This window comes from Hyperoodon ampullatus, assembly GCF_949752795.1.
Source record: "Hyperoodon ampullatus genome assembly, chromosome: 3".
In the NCBI taxonomy this organism is placed as follows: Eukaryota; Metazoa; Chordata; class Mammalia; order Artiodactyla; family Ziphiidae; genus Hyperoodon; species Hyperoodon ampullatus.
Window position 1 is genome coordinate 58,241,088 of NC_136916.1, and position 16,225 is coordinate 58,257,312.

A 16,225-nucleotide genomic window follows, 5' to 3' on the forward strand; every position below is an offset into this window, starting at 1 on the left:
GGAGGGGATTATCCTTTTTCCAACGAGCCTCCGGGGCTGTTTGGAAAGTGCACAGCCTCACGTCCAGCACAGGAGCGCTCCAGTGTTGGCGGTCATCACAAAGGGAGGACTCCCGCTAAACCCTCCCATCCCGGGGGGCTGGATTTCGCTCTGTGGGCTTCACCTGCTGTGAGCCCAGGAGCGTGGACCCCTCTCAAGAAGCAGCGCTCACCTTCCAAGCTGAAGATCCTGTCCCCCAGGGCGTCGACAATGTCCTTCAGGGCCGCCTCATCAGTGACGTTGAAGAAGTGCTTGTCATCGGGGTCACTGGCGATGTATTTGATTTCGTTTAGAAAAGCTTCTGGATTGATCCCCCTGCGGTTGTAGTAGCCCAGGACCTGCCAGGGAACAGGGGCAGGGGCGACAAACCGGGACATGGCACAGACCTCCCCACACACCCATGGCCCCAGACTCGGACTCTGTTCTAAGACAGGGTTCTGGGGCTTGGGAGTGTTTTCTAGTTTTCGGAGGTTTCAGAACCTCCTTGGCAATGAAGAAAAAAACCCCACAGCTGTTGCGGATAAACCTGGGTAGGACGGAAAGGAGATTCTCAACTGCTCTTTAGAAGATGTAACAAGGAGAGGCCCATTTGAGGGCCTGGATGGCTGGTTCACTGCCCAGAACTGCCCCCCACCCCAGAGTCCCCAAGGGGTTGATGGCGAAGCCTCTAGAGGGTGGGCAGGGGCAGGACAGGTAGGACAGGACTCACGGCCACAGCGTATCTGGTCACGTTGTCCCTCTCGCTTTGCTGGATCACCTTCTCCAGGTCTGGGCTGTCGTGGGACTCCCCATCCGTGATGACGATCATCACCTTCTTGGCCCCTTTCCTTCCACCCTTCTGGAAAGCCTCTGAGCTGGAACCCAAGCACAGGGGGAGGGTCACAGAGGAAGGTGGGGATGGGGCAGCCCTGGCGCTCCTACTGCCAGGGCTAAGCCCCCGGGCAACCCTACAGGGTGTTGGGACCTCGAACCAAAGAAGCAGCTGGATTGAGATGCCCAGACTACTCGTTCGCCAGCTGCTCAGATGCATCTTAAATCTGCTCGTCTTTAAAGAGTGACTTTAAAAAGCCCCTCTCAAGTCATGATCTTGCTGTTTTGGGGAAGCAGGGGGACGGGGTGGGTCTGGGAGGGGAGTTCAGGGTCAGGTGAGACCTTTAGAGGCCCTAATTTCACGGTTCAAAAACTCAGCCACACATTAGAATCATCTGGGGAGTTAAAAAAAAAGTGATGCCCAGGCGCCACCTGGACTCATGAAATCAGAATTTCTGGAGTGTGGCCTGGGCACCAGCATTTTTCAAAAGTTCTAATGAACATCGGAGTTGAGAACCACTTCCCTCAGTTCTGAAAAGGTGACGTGCCAGAGCAATTCAACAGCCAAACAATGCTGTTCCATAAAATGTGTGATGAAGCCTGACAAAGTTCTGATTTCTCCCAGGAGAACCACTTTGATTCTATTTTGGGAACTATTAAATATCAAATTCTACGACAAATATTTCTCTTTCTTGCTTTTTATTTTGTTTTCAGTGGCCGGAGCAGGTGCTTGGCCTGTCTGCTGGGCAGTCCAACCAGGAGCCGGGGGGCTGGCACTCTATGGACTCTTGGAGCTGGTGACCCATCTACGAAGCAGGAAAAATTGGCTCCTGAACCATCACTGGCTCTTGGTGCCTGTGTGAGGCCAACTCTCCTTCAGACCATGAGGTTCTGAATTTTCCAATAAGGACCTAAAAATAAATGTTACCCTTAGACTCTGCAGTGAGTCCTCAAAGGTCTGACCCATAGGTTCAAGCACCATGATGTCAGGTTAAATCCCATCACCCTAAGGCTTTGGTTACCAGGGGTATCTTTTGTTACACAGCAAGCTGATGAGCTGATGTGCGTGATTTAGATGTTAAGGAATTCACAAAACTTGGAATAAATTAGTTCAGAGCATCTTCAAGCTACCAGTTAAGAGAAACAGACCATCTGTCATTCTCTTAGCAATTCTATGATATTCTGGATATGCTGGCTTTAAAAACTCCTCTAATTTTAGTATGAGGCGTGGACTGAAGCAGGGCAGAGGCACACTTGACATGACAAAATACAGAGAATATTTTGGGCTTAAGCCTGACTCAGTGGAGGGAGAGCGCTGCTAGTCCTTCAAAGGAGACTCGAGATGCTTCCATGACTTCATTGGAGGGCCAGGTCCAGGAACAAAACTCCAGGAGAAAATATATGGCACGGGAAAAACAGGCTTTATTACATATGGAGCCAAGGGAATTTCAGGATCATATTTCCATAGAGTGGAATGGTGTGAATATCTGTAAGAATCTGTAATAGCATAAATATTGGCATGAATCATCAGATTTAAAATTGTGAATTTGTATTGTGTAAAAGACTTGGATTTGTTGCTTTGTAAATCGGACTATAACTTCCTGGAGTGCAGTGAAAGCTTTATACTCACGACAGTTTCCATGAACCTGGAAGCCAATGTGACCCCGTGGAGAAAGGTCATATCAACGTCTCCTTTCTGCTCAAAACCTGTCCTGGCTCCCATTTCTCCCAGGTCCTGATAATGTCCGGCGAAACCCTTGGTAATCCCTCTGAGCCCCTCCTCCTGCTGGAATCTTCACTGAACCTGGAACCACCAGGCATGCTTCTGTTTTAGGGCCTTTATCTGAGCTGCTCCCTTTTTTGGAACCTCCCCTGCCAGACACCTGCTTGGCCAACTTCCTCACCTCCTTTAAGTCTCCACTCAAATGTCAGCTCTTGGTGAAGCCTTCCCTGACTACTTGGTTAATGCTGATTAAATACCTGCCCTCCCCAACCTGCCTGACTGCCTTTACCAGACCCTATTTTTCCCCCATAGCTTGTATCTCCCTCTAGCATACTAGCTATTTATTTGTTTTTTGTTTTTTTGCTTATTGTCTGCCTCACCCTCTAGAATATCAGCTTCACAAGGGCAGGACATTTATCTGCTTTGTTCACTGATCTATCCCAAATGTCTAAAACAGTGTGAGGCACATAGTAGATGCTCAATAAAAAGTGTTGAGTGAATGAAGGTGGCATTGCAGCGCTGTCCTGCCCCCTCCCCTCAAAGCCACACATGGCTGCCAGACTCACCTTCATGCGCACATTTGATGATGACATTCAAGAAACTTCAGTGGCCAATCACGCTTGTTTTAGCTACAATGTTATAACTCTCACAATCTGACTCCAGACCATCTTCGCAGCTGCAGGGCTTACCACTCCCCAACAGGAACCATGCTCAGAGCAAGGCTCTGAATGTAAACATTCCTCAGCTTTCCCTGTCCTCTGCCCTTACTGGGGCAGAATGTCTTCTCTCCACCTCTCCCTGCTGTAATCCTGGGGTCTGTCAGATATCCCCCATCTTGGCAGTCCTCTCCGGTCGCTCCCTTGGAGCCCTCCTCTCTCATCCTCACTGAGTTAGGGTGATGCTTACCAGAGCTCCCCTATTAAACCAGGGGTCACGGGTTACCCTCTTTATAACCCCTCAAGTCCATGGCCTGGATGTTTGTACTTTAGTAGGTACACAGAAAAAAAATGCATTATGAATAGCTGAGTGAGGAGAGAAAGCCTTTTACCTTAAAAGGCACCAGCTGTAATTTGGGACCCAGACTTGGCTGGGAAGATCAGATTTCAAAGTTCACTTGAGGTGTAGATCGCACACCCCAGCAGTGCTCGTGAGTCACGATGGTTCAAACTACTAGGCCAGTCACACACACTTGACCTGGGGGAGATGGGCTGCGAAATGAGATGGAAGCAGTGTGCTCCATCCCGGTGGGAGTCAGTTAGCTTCTCACTGATAGCTCAGTGGGCGTGGGCTTCCTCCGTTCCCCTGGCCACTTCACAAGAGCCTGCTTGGGGTCTCAGGGACTCACCCCCATGAGGGCCCATTTCTCATGAGGGTGAGTAAGAGCCATCTTTACACAGAGGGATGCTCATTTAGGAAAAAAGCTTGAGCAGGTTTTATCAGTGAACAGAAATACACTGGTGGAGCAGTAACTTAATCATAAAGAGTAGTGAAGTTGGGTGACTTCCCTGGTAGTGCAGTGGTTAAGGCTCTGCGCTCCCAATGCAGGGGGCCCGGGTACGATCCCTGGCCAGGAAACTAGATCCCACATGCGTACCGCAACTAAGAGTTCTCATGCCAGAACTAAGAAGCCCATGAGCCACAACTAAGGAGCCTGCCTGCCACAACTAAGACCTGGTGCAACCAAATAAATAAATACTAAAAAAAAAAAGAGTTAATCTTTTGACCACATGAAATCATGTTACTACTAAATAGCTTTCACATTGTAGCATTCTGCTAAACACGTCGACTAACCCTATGTGAGGTGGGATTATAAGGTAATGGGACGGTGGTCTCAATGAACATAGCAGAGCTCATATTCGTAGGTGTAAAATTTATACATTTAAAATCTAAATGTCTTGGACATAGTTATCGTAGGAGTTTAGGCCACAGCTGGAAAGATCTGGGGGAATTGACTTTAAAAATCATTCACTGGGGGCTTCCCTGGTGGCGCAGTGGTTGAGAGTCTGCCTGCCGATGCAGGGGACATGGGTTCGTGCCCCGGTCTGGGAAGGTCCCACATGCCGCGGAGCGGCTGGGCCCGTGAGCTGTGGCCGCTGAGCCTGAGCGTCCGGAGCCTGTGCTCCGCAACGGGAGAGGCCACAACAGTGAGAGGCCTGCGTACCACCAAAAAATAAATAAATAAATAAATAAATCATTCATTGATTCCAGTGGGGGTGAGTACAGTGTTCTGAGCCATGGCAGAGTTACTGGAATAAGCATGTAGCTATCTGTCTGGATGACTAGAGTTGCATTCATTATTATTGTGAGTTCTGGTGTGATGTTTAAGGGAACAGCCTCATTGCTCTACAATCTCAGATGTTAGATTTAACTATGTTCTTCACATTCTACCGATGACGAACACCCCACAAGAAGATTCTGCCCTCATACAACCCACACACTTTTCATAGGGTCTCTTGGCAGAACATATGTCCTGAAGTTGACTGGAAATCCCAGCCCCAAAATGCTCTTCCGTAATATGACCTTGCCATTCCTCCATCAAGAGGGGAAATTAAATTCTCTTCCCCTTGAACCTGGGCTGGCTTCAGTGACTTGCTCAATCAAAAGACTATAGCAGAAGTTATATTCTGGGACTTCTGCAGCTAGGTCATAGGCAGTCTTAGAGTTCCTGTGTGGATCTCCTGGAAAACTCACTCTTGGGATGCTTCCTCTCAAAGCCTGGGTGCCATACAGTGAGAGAGCCAAGCCACATGGCTACGTGTGGGTGCTCACATCACCAGCCTCAGCTGAGCTCCCAGCCAACAGCCAACATCCACTGCCAGCCACATGAGGGTGCCATTCTGGATGTCCAGTCCAGTCGAAACTTCAGATGACAACAGCCCCAGCTGACACCAGCCTTCAACCACATGAGAGAACCCAAGGGAGAACTGATCAGTTGAGCCCAGCCAATGCCCAGAACTTTGAGGGATTAATTATTGTCTCTCCAGATACTAGATTTTGTGGGGTAGCAAAAGATAACTGTAACAGTATCTGAGATTTAGAAAATACATTTTTTTTTTTTTTTTTTTTTTTTACCGAGCAAATTCAATGCCAAATGCCGTCCGGGTCTCTGTTCCTCCTCTCTGTTCAATGTGACTGGCAGCTTCCACCACATCTTTTACAGACCTGTAGTCATTGAGGTGAAATTCATGTACCACGTCTTCTCCGTACTGAACGACTCCAACCTGCAAGTTAGAGGAGAGGGAAACAGGACATCTTGACCCCTGAAGGCTGGCCCTTTGGTGATGAGGCTTTCCTGGAGTCATCTCTCTGGGGCGGTTCAGGAGTGAGGAGGGCTGGGGACCTTCCCAAGGGAGAGGAACTAAGCAGAAGGGAAGCAGGTTCTGCACAGTTCCAGGAATGAATGGCTGGCTTGGTGAGGCAGGTGGGAGGTGCATATTGAGAGAGGAGACTGTGATTTAAAGAAAGGCCCAGCAGATTGAGTTTCTTATTTAAAAAGACAAAAGTTGAGCATAGAATTGAAGTCTAAAATCTTAGGAGCAGTGTGGGTGGAGGGCCATGGCATTGTTCACCAAACTCTGGAACTAAGGTTCTTTCAAATTTGGAAGAGAAGTTTGAAATATTAATAAGACTCAAATATTAATAGTCTCAAAATAAAAACCTTAAAGAATAAGCAAAAACCTACCTATAGTAGGACTAGAATGAAAAAATGTCACTGTCGGATGGGCCCACAGAGGTTATTTGGTACAAGTGCATTTCCAATGCTGGACTTTCATCCACCGTACCCTAAAAGATGATCTCCCAGTGGTGGGGAACTCATTACTTCATGAGAAAGTCCACGCCCCTTTTAACAGCTCTAATTGTTACAAAATAATTTCTTAGATTGACCTGAAATCTGCCACCTTGTCAGTTCTATTCATTGGTCCTCCTTTGGCCTGACAAAACAATACGGAATAAATCTACCCCCTAGTTAGCCAGGCAGCATTTCAAATATGTGCTGGCAGCTATGACCTCTTCCCCTGTCTCTTCTCCAAGATCAAAGTGTCTAATTCTCCCCTGTGCCTCACCCAGCAGGGTGCTAGTGTCTTCCCACTCTCTGGCTGATCAAAGTTTTTGTTAATAGGTGGTGTCTATCCCAGAGAACAGTGATTGACCCACTCAGTGATGCCTCCCCTACACAGTCCCATGATGCGCCCAGCAGAGATGGGTGTCCTGGGCTGCAGGGCCCTGCTGCTGGCCCTTTCACCTACACCTTTCTAGCGCATGTACAGATGCTCCCCCCCCCACCCCAAGGCAGCATCTGCCATGGGTTTTGGGGGGGCCTTATTTGGAGGAGGAAAGAGTCCCAACCACACTCACCTGGATCTGCCCAGGGCCGATGTAAAACTTCTTCAGGATGTTGATGAGGAAGTGCTGAACCTCCACCCAGGGGTAGATGCTGTTTGAACCATCCAGGACAATGATGATGTCCATGTAGGTCTGGCACCCTGGGAAGTGGGAACATGGTCACAGCTACCCAAGGAGCCAGTGTCTGCAAATCTCTGATTCCCTGGACGACTGTCCAGGGAAGCCTGGCCTGGGAGCTGTCCTCAGGCTGAACATTTATTTGGGCAATGTGAGTGAGGAGCCCAGGAATTCCTGGCTCTGCCCCACCGTTCTGCACTGGCTGCCTGAACAAAGCATGAATGGAGCCCTACTGCCTCTGCGCCTCAACAGGGACTGACCGCCGTTAGCTGGCCAGTGTTTGGTAGGCAGCCAACAGTGCCCGAATCAGTACCTCATTATTGTTTATTTTACTGTAATGGGTAGGTGGGCATTACCATTTTCAGCCCAAATGAATGGGTTTCACTTCTTAGGAGGGAGGCATGGTGTAATAGCGAGGAATGTGGAATCTGGCGTCAGACTGTTTGACCCCCGGCTTTGACCCTGGGCAAGTTACTTAACATCCTGGCATCGGTTTTCTCTTCTGTAAAAGAGGCATGATGATAGTAGAGGATTGCCACGAGGAATTAACAAGGTGATGCTTCTAGGGCTGAGCACAAGTAAATGCTCAAGAATCTTAGCTTATCTTCTTTTTATTTTTTTTTAACCAAACCACTTGGTTAATGTAACAATGACAACATCAGGTCAAGCTCTCGCTGCTTTGAGCCTGAAGGTTTCTCTATATTCTTGTAACATTAATACCAAATTAAAATGAATAATAGAAAGCAACAAAGAAAACATGAAACATTGGTAACCTAACAAATTAAAAAACTTCTCTTTACATCTAAGTAATTTATTTCTGTTTGTGAAACAGCAGGACTTACCTTGAAATAAGAGATGATACAATCTGATACGATATACACTATACTGTATCACATTGAAATATTGGGGGCATCTGCTTATTTTTACTGGAGAATTTCACACTGTTTTCAAATCTACTTTACAGCAATATAGCAGGGGCCTTTGTGAGTTAACCATTCCAGTAACTCCTGCATCGGGAAGGTGTAGTATGTTGATGTCAGAGCTCCCCAGGAGGGGAAGGTGGTGGCATGAGCCTAGGCGCCTGGCACAGGTTCTGTGTTTGGGAGAGCACTTTAGAAGTGTTTGGATGCTCAGAATCACCTCCGCTTTAGGAGAAACTGTGTGTACACTCTGGTCTCGTCTGCACATGCCGCACACAGCATGTGATGGCCCTACACCTCCAGGCTAACGGTGCTTGATAGCTTTGTCCTTCTCCAGTGTGCTTTCGCCCCACACCTGTGGACTGAGCACCCACCATGTGCTGGAGCGCCGTGTGGTGCTGGCACCACAAGGACACGAGACAGTAACTCCTTGATTAGGAGAGGTTTCTAATCTACTGGTAGGGGCCAGGTTTCTTTTATTTTAAAGCCAATTTTATTAGAACGCATCTATTATTACTGATTTCTTTCTTACGATTTCCAATTTTTCATTTTAAGACACATTGGGAAGAACCTCTGTGGTTGCTAAACATGGCAGAACACGCCTTTGAAACACACGCACGTGCGCACATACACACGCCCTGTGGCTGATCCTAGACCTGCTGAATTAGATCCTCCGTAGTGTTGGCAGGGGTGGCGGGGGGTGCCCTGCGATCTGGATCTGCTGAGCTCCCAGGGCACCGCTGCTGGTCAGCGGGGTGAGGAGGTCTCCGCCACAGGAGATTCTGGGAGGTTGAGATGGTCACACCTTGGCCCAGAGGAAAGAACCTCTCTAGGGGGTGGCACACCTCCCGTGACTGGCTGCGAGCCTCCTCCCAGCCCCGGCACTGCCTCTGCCCCTCCCGCTGACGTTTTATAAGAATAGAATCGACTCTTCCTCATCGCCCCTAAGGGGATCATTTTCCAGCCCCTGCTGGACTGACCTTCCTCCTCCCTCCCCACCAGCACCACCGTCCCATCTCTGACTGGGCCCTGGTGCTTGGAGGGAGGCTGCCTCTAGCCAGAAGTGCTAATCCCCTCACCCTCAATAAAACGGGCAGCAGCTGCTTGGGTGTTGGTGGTTAGCCCACAGGAAATAGTGAGGCTCGGAGCCAAGCAGTCTGGGCTTGCAGGAAGCAAGGTCTGAGCGTTCTTTCCCCAGACTTTCCTGGCAGGTGGGGAGAGAGTGGGAGGTTTTGTGTTCCATGAGGCTCTGGGAAAGCTGGGCAGCGCTTCCTCATGTCCAGGACCACTGATTAGATGGGACTATCACCAGGGGTAGTTCTGTCCTCCTTGGCCCTCCACCTACAGGGCAGCTGCATCCCATAACGTCAGAGGGTGCCATGCACACTGTAGTCTAAGTGAACGATGTCCCCAGACTTCGGCAGTACGCAGCTTGCCTGCTGTACATGGTGGGCCAGCAATCTCTTCCTCACTCAGGGTGGGTTTGCAGTGAAACTCTCTGGCTGCCAGGATGGTCTTCATAACCTTAGCTCATTTGCCCCAGGAGGGTGGGCCAAGATTATTACCCCACAGGCTACCCAGAGAGTTGGAGTGGGGCGGGGCTAGAGTCCAAGTTCTGCTTTGTAGCCATGGGATAGTGGTGACCAGAGCTTGGAGCCTCCCATGGACTGTCACTCGCTCAGCCCAAGTCTGCAGATTTGAAGCCACTTACTTTGGAGAGCTGGGGCCACGGTCTTGGAGAACCTGAAGTTGGAGTTGACTCGTGAACACATCCCTGTGGTGTAGTAGGAACTCCCACACTCATGAGACCAGAGGGGGCTGCAAGCCTGTGAAGCACAGCATGGACCCCCTAATCAGCGGGGGACCTCAGGGAGGGTCCGGGCCCAATAGCCTTCGGCCCAGTCCCAACCTCCAAGACCCAAGACAGAATCCTCCGTCTGAGTGTTGTCCTTAGGATTTAGAGGGTCTTCTTTGAATCTAACTGAAATCTCTCTTGCTGTAACGTGTACTAGTTCCCTTGGTTTCAGGTGAAATGGAGAAAAACTAACCTTAGAGTCCTCCTTTGTTGTCTTTTCAAGGGTCCCATTCTCCACCCCATCATCAGGTTGTGACTCTCCTTCCCCCTGCCCACCACACAGGATGCGGGAAAGCATTGTCATCCATGGGAGTGGACCCTTCAAGGGTCTTTCTGAAGAGGTCGCCTGAAGGTCATTTCTGGGCAGACTTCCAGGACAGGGTCCCCAAAACATGCCCATGGCTCTTACTAAGGAAAGGAAAAAGAATGTCTCTGCTCTTTCTCTGAAATTTGCTACCAAAAACATTGATGTCAGCCCCTCATTTACAGACTGAGTGATGAGTCCCTCTCAGAGTCAGGGTCATTAAAAATGAAAGTCCAGCTTCTGCCTCCATGTTTGTCCTGCTGCTGGAAAACTCAGGACTACAATTTGTGCTCTAATTTCCCTTGGTTTGGAAGAATAATTATTCCACTTCCAATCCCTTTCTTTAATTAGCTTTCTTTTTTTAAACTCAGATTTTAAAGGTTTTGTATTATCTGTGTCCTTTGTTGAAGCCCTGGTAAATTATTTTTGGAAGTGGGGGAGAATGAATAATGGGAGAGTAGGTAATGGATAATGGCTGGAGGGCTAGAAGGATGATGGATGGATGGATGGATGGATGATGGATAGATGAATGGATGATGGGTGGATGTGGGAGGGGATGGATGCAAGGATGGATGATTAGATGGGAGGATGAGGGGGTGGACTGACATGTAGACAGATGGGTGGATCAATGAATGGATGGATGGATAGATGAAGAGAGGGAAGGACATTTGGTTGGGGGATGGGCTGAAGAGTGAATGGATGAATGGATGAGTGAATGAGTTAACAAAAGTTGCTATTTATAAACTAGGGTCTTAACCTACCCACAGAGGCCCCAGGGGTTGTAGCACACCATCCCTCTTGGACCTTCATCCCACCTTACGAAGTAGGTGAAATCAAGTTAGTAGGCATATGACAAGGAGCCTCAGAGGGAGAATAGGGTCAGACCAAAGCCCCTGGCAAGTATGCACGGACAGGGTCAGGGGTCCTGTTGCCCTTAGTTGGGGATGATGAGGGCTGTGGGCCAACCATACATCGAGGCACCTCAGGACTTTCCCTGGCAGAGCCACTATGCTCTTGTCAAGTCTCTGAACATCCCAGTCATCTTGCTGCCCTGATGTCTGATGCTTCACACCCAAGATGTCTCATGTGTCAACAGAAATGAACTGATGGGTGAGAACAGAGAGTGACACAAGCCCTCCCATCTTAAAATGAGCGGTGCATTTTACTGGGCTTTCTGGGGTAATTCTTCTCGGAAATCTTCTTGCAGCTACTCTAGGAACTATCAGTCCCAGCCTCACCCACGTTCGTGGTGGTTCACCCGAACGTGATGGCAAGGGGCAGGCAGTGCCAATCCATCACGCCACCCGTACTCTCCTACTGTGTGCAAAGCTTGCATATGCTCACCTGGGCGGGGTGCAGAGATCTCCCAGCACAGCCCGCTGCTGCCTTTCTGTCCCAACACCATGTTCACATTACTCATTTGCTTATCGTCTCTCCCCCAGCCAGAATGTAAGCTCCAGGAGGGCGAGAGCTCTGCTGACTGCTGAATCCCCAGTGCCTGGCATCAGGCTCCGTTCATTGTAAGTGCTCAAAAAATAGTTTAAATGAATGAATGTCTCTACCACCTCAGCCCAAGTACCCCCTCCTCTTTCTTCCTTGCTAAGACTAGTCTCTTCTTTAAAAACAAAACAGAAACCTCCTCTGGGAAGCTTTCCCATCTGATCCTATGCAGTCCAGGTGGCCCATCCCTCTGTATCCTTCCCTCCGTTGTGGTAAATCTGCGTTCACTCATTTACGGCTTCCCCTCAAAGTCTTCTCAGGGTGTGTGGTGTGTCCTGTTTCTTTCATCAATTCTGGAGCAGAGATTCAGCCTCTGCCTTGCAAATTGGGCTCCCCAAAGGAAAGGATAGATGCCCCTACCACTGGACTGTTGAATATCTTTATTTATTCCTATTCCTTTGCAGGCTATCTGCTTTGCACTCCCCCCAGCCCCAAAGGGAAGGTACACAAAAGGGCTCAATCCTTTTTCCTGCCTGAATTGTACCCTCCCGAAGTTTAGGGCGCAGCAGGCAGAATGGCACAGGCAGGAGGCCAGAGGAGGGGCTGCTCCCCGAGCGCACGCGGACAGGCAGCCCGGTGGGTGGGCATGCTCAGCCACCACACGCCCCTCGCGGCCCCAAGCAGAGGGCCTGTGGGGCAGGAAGGGCTCAGAGGGAGGGTGGGTGGGTGGCTCTTACCAGGAAGCTGTTGTCCTTGGGGTTGGTGGCCAGGCTCAGGCCGAGACGCATGTTGTCTTTCCTCTCGGACACGTTGGATAGGGTGACCCTTCCTGGGGTGGGAGGGAGAAACTCAGCCTGCAGCCCCTTCTGCCTGTCCTCCGCCCGGACTCTGCTGCTGTCGCTGGCCACCAGAGGGGCCCGAGGTTGAGTCGGTACCAGGCAGGGTCCTCCCCCATTCTCCCTGCCCCTCTGGATGCCTCACTCGCCTGCAGGTCAGGGCAACCTTTCACAGTTTACTAAGGCCTTGCCCAGATATGGTCTAATTACCTCCTCTCGACTCTCTGTGAGATGAGGACTACGAGTCTCAGAGAGGTCATGCAAACTGCCCAAAGTCACACAGGAAGCAGATGGCAGAGCCTTCCATCTCCTCGTCCAGAGCTTTCCCTCCCCCAGCCATCCCCTTGTGCCCCACCCCACACAAACCAGGGCTCCCCCCGACGCTGGTTCCGCTATGCAGTGCCTCCTCCACGTTTTTCTTTAAGACAACCTGCCATCAAACGTAGCAGTCCCCTGCCCAACTCTCTCAGGGTCCGGTTCTCCGCTCAGCTGATAAACTGACACACGATAGCTGATTCTTTCTCACAGGGAGCAAATCGCCAACTTAACAAGAGCCTTCTAGAGGCACAAGGTCTTGCCCAAGAATGCCATTGTGTGGCTGGTCCCCAGAGGAGTATTCAGGGGCAGAATTATCAGCCAACTGGGTGGAGGGAGAGGGTTGTGGAGATTAAATTTACTAAGCAGATTATATTGGGGAAGGTTTTACTAGATCATTCTGTCAGGCCACTGAAAGGAAAGAAGTGAGCTTGAAGTCCCCAGAAGAGTGTGTGTGTGTGTGTGTGTGGTGTATGCGCGCGCACACATGTGCAGACACTTGCTGGGGAGAGTTTAGGGGGAAGTGAGTTGGGTATTTTGTTAAGCCGGAGCGAGCAGTCCTCATCGGCTGTGCGCAGGATCTAGATGTGTTCTCTGCTTCAGGCGAGGGGAGTGATCTCTAAGGGCTCAGGAGCATTTAGCTTTGTTGGCGATTGGAAGTGTGAAGAGTTGGCCGACCCTCTGCGGCCCAGGCCAGCAAGACCTGGGGCTGGGCATGGGCAGAGGCCAGAACTTCAGACCCCCCACTGTACTGTGGGCTAGGGTGGGGCGGCTGTGTTTGTTGTTTGTTTCCCCTTGGCTTCCTTCAGTTTGTAGTAAGGTTCCTTTTGAAATCCAGCCTCTCTTGGCTGTTCTACAGGTGCCTGGGATTGTTTTCTGGTTTGTCTGTCCAAAGCAACCGGAGAGAAAATAATAGTAACAACCCTGGTGCTTTTATGGTGCCTTATCATTTACAAAGTACTGCGCCCACCTGCCCTCCCAGGACCCCCTCTTGGTCCTGGGAGGCCCAGGGGTCACTATTTTCATTTTACAGAGGAGAAAGTCAAGGCGCACAGAGGGTTAGTGACTTCTATAAGGTCAATCACTGATAAATGATAGCGTGGGGACTTGAACCCAGCAGAGCCAACGTTACATCCCGACTTTCCCCACCTGACAGCAGGGCCGTGGCTGCAGAGGGATGTGATGAGAAGTCTGGAGAGGAAGCTCCAAGCCCCAACTGGGCAACTTCCTCCCCTCAGCGGCTTGGAGAATTCTGCCCCCCATTTATTTAAAGGGTACGTCCCCCACCTCACCCCGCCCCTTCTCTTCCTCCCTTGTCTCAATGACTGAGGTCCTCAATGAAACTGTGGGCCAGGAAGCAGATGGCATGGTGGGGAAGACCCTTGCATTGGAGTAGGAAAGATTCAGGTTCAAGTCCAGCTTCTGCTGCTCGTGGATTTGGAGCAGTCACTAACCTCCCCTCTGTGACCAGAAGAGACTTAAACCTTTCTCAGTGGGTCTGTGTGAGGGCTGGGGCATAAGCCCCTCCTCACACAGGGCTTGCCTTCCAGAATCACATCCCCTCCCCCTGAGCCCCTGCCGCTCAACGAAAACCCTGACTTCATCCAGGTGTTGGGAAAAAAAGCACCAGAGGTAGGTAGACCCTTCAACACTGAGGTGTGAATAACTGACACCCACTTCCCTGGAGAGAAAGGAAAGAACATTCTTGGCTGAGTGGGGCTCAGAGCCTGGAGAGGCCATAGGAAAAACTAGGACACAGGTTTCCCTGCCTTGCATTTTCCACTGTGGGGATAAACTGACAGATGGTCTTCCTGCCTCCTCATTGGGAGGGAAAGAAACTCTCCTCAAATGAGGTGCTTCCTGACCAGTACTCTTCCTCGGCCTCCATGCACTTTGCTGCCCACCGCCTCCCAGCTTAAGCCCCCATTTCAGAGTCTGATGGCATCGTGTCTCCCATTGTCAGCAGGGGCTCCTCCTCCTTCGGAGGGAAATTAGGTCCACATTGGAAACCAGAGCGATAGAGGAACCTAAATGATGGGTTCATGTGTCTTGGTCCCCACCTGGACCGGGGGCTTTTCTCAGTGGCCCAGGCCCCAAGCTCAGTGCGCACGTCTACCACCACCCCTTTGCTCCCTTTGCCCCAGCCTTCTTTCCGTCCTCCAACAGAGCAAGTTCATTCCTACCTCAGGACCTTTGCACTTGCTTCTCCTCTACCTGGAATGCTGTGGTCCCACTTGATTCCATCTCACCATCGGACCTTTGCTCAAAAGTTACCTGCTCAGGGAAACCTTCCCTGATCACCTTGCTAAGATAGTACCCGCCCCCTACCTCCTCCCCACCCAGCCTCTCTTATCATAACACCTGGTTTATCCCACAGCATCTCTCCCCACCTGAGATGATCCTGCTTTCTACTGTAGTTTGTCTCCTCGCTTACTGTGCCCTCCCAGCAGAGCCCTTGGCTCCTTGTTCCCTGCTGTATCCCCAGTAACTGGCATCGTGCTTGGCACATACTAGGTGCTCATGAAAGGCTGGGGGGCATATTAGACCTGGGATGGATCCTAGGGTCACACATAAGTGAACAGAGGCTCAGAGAGAGGATGTGAGCTCCCCCTGGACACACAGTGAGGAAACTGTACAGCTGGAAGGAGAATCCAGCTTGGCTTGTTTGGGAGCCTGTGCTCTCAGGGTGGTGACGACCGGGATCCATAAGCTGCCAGCCGGACTCCAGCCCGCCCTGGACCGTTTCCTCACTGAAGCCTGGGCCCCCGGCTGTGCTGGGGTTTGAACTTCCCATCCACGGCCCTGACACAGATGTGGCCAGCGGGAGCATCCAGCACTATATGCTGGGACAGCTGGCTGCCCTGGGGATCTGGTTTCACATGCTTTCTCTTTGATGTGGCCTTTTCATCCATCTGCTTATCTCTTAAAGCTCTGCCATCTCCCCCCACAACCCCCCACCGCCCCAGGCCCTGCTTCCCCACAGCCTCCCCAGGGGACCCCACTCCATTGCTCTAGGATGGAGGCTCCCCTCCTGGAAGAGTGGGAGGCTGAGGGTCCTGCCCTGGGGAAGGCCAGTCCTGGAATCGCAGCTTCTCAGCCCAAATGGGACTTTTGCTCCCTTTTGAAAGCAAAGTGATAGCCTGGCCACTGTCTGACCTTTAGGACAAAGCAGAAGTGCTTTAGAGGAGTGGCGCGTGTGCTTTAGTGGACGCAGGCTGTGCGCACACACGCGCACGTGTACACGTAGATTTACAAGGACTTGGAAGGCCTTGAGGCTGCTCACAGCGTCTCCCCTGTGCCCCAGAGTGCTTCAGCGAGGAACACAGTCATCATTTCAGAAAGGCAGTGCTGCACAGTGGTTAAAGGGTGGCTGCAGATGGCCTGGGTTGGAATCCTGGCCTTGCTGCTTATTAGCTGGGTGACCCTGGGCAGGTCCCCTCACCTCCACAGGCTGTCGTTAATGATTAAATCTCATACGGCTGTTGTGGGGATTAAATGAGTCAAAAAATACCTAAAAGTGCT

At 50.7% G+C, this 16,225-nt stretch overlaps 1 protein-coding gene across 1 annotated transcript in view; it reads right to left on the reverse strand.

Annotated features, from left to right (window-relative positions):
- ITGA11 (integrin subunit alpha 11) overlaps positions 1-16,225 on the reverse strand; it is a gene marked incomplete at its 3' end in the record, with an annotated part of 124,600 nt that overhangs the window by 45,620 nt on the left and 62,755 nt on the right. Inside the window, exons 4-9 of the mRNA XM_079700496.1 lie at positions 12,290-12,381; positions 9,665-9,779; positions 6,929-7,056; positions 5,645-5,793; positions 749-893; positions 212-377 (exon numbers count right to left, since the gene is read on the reverse strand). Of these exons, the coding sequence (XP_079556622.1) occupies positions 212-377; positions 749-893; positions 5,645-5,793; positions 6,929-7,056; positions 9,665-9,779; positions 12,290-12,381 (795 nt within the window). The remainder of the gene's footprint in view (positions 1-211; positions 378-748; positions 894-5,644; positions 5,794-6,928; positions 7,057-9,664; positions 9,780-12,289; positions 12,382-16,225) is intronic.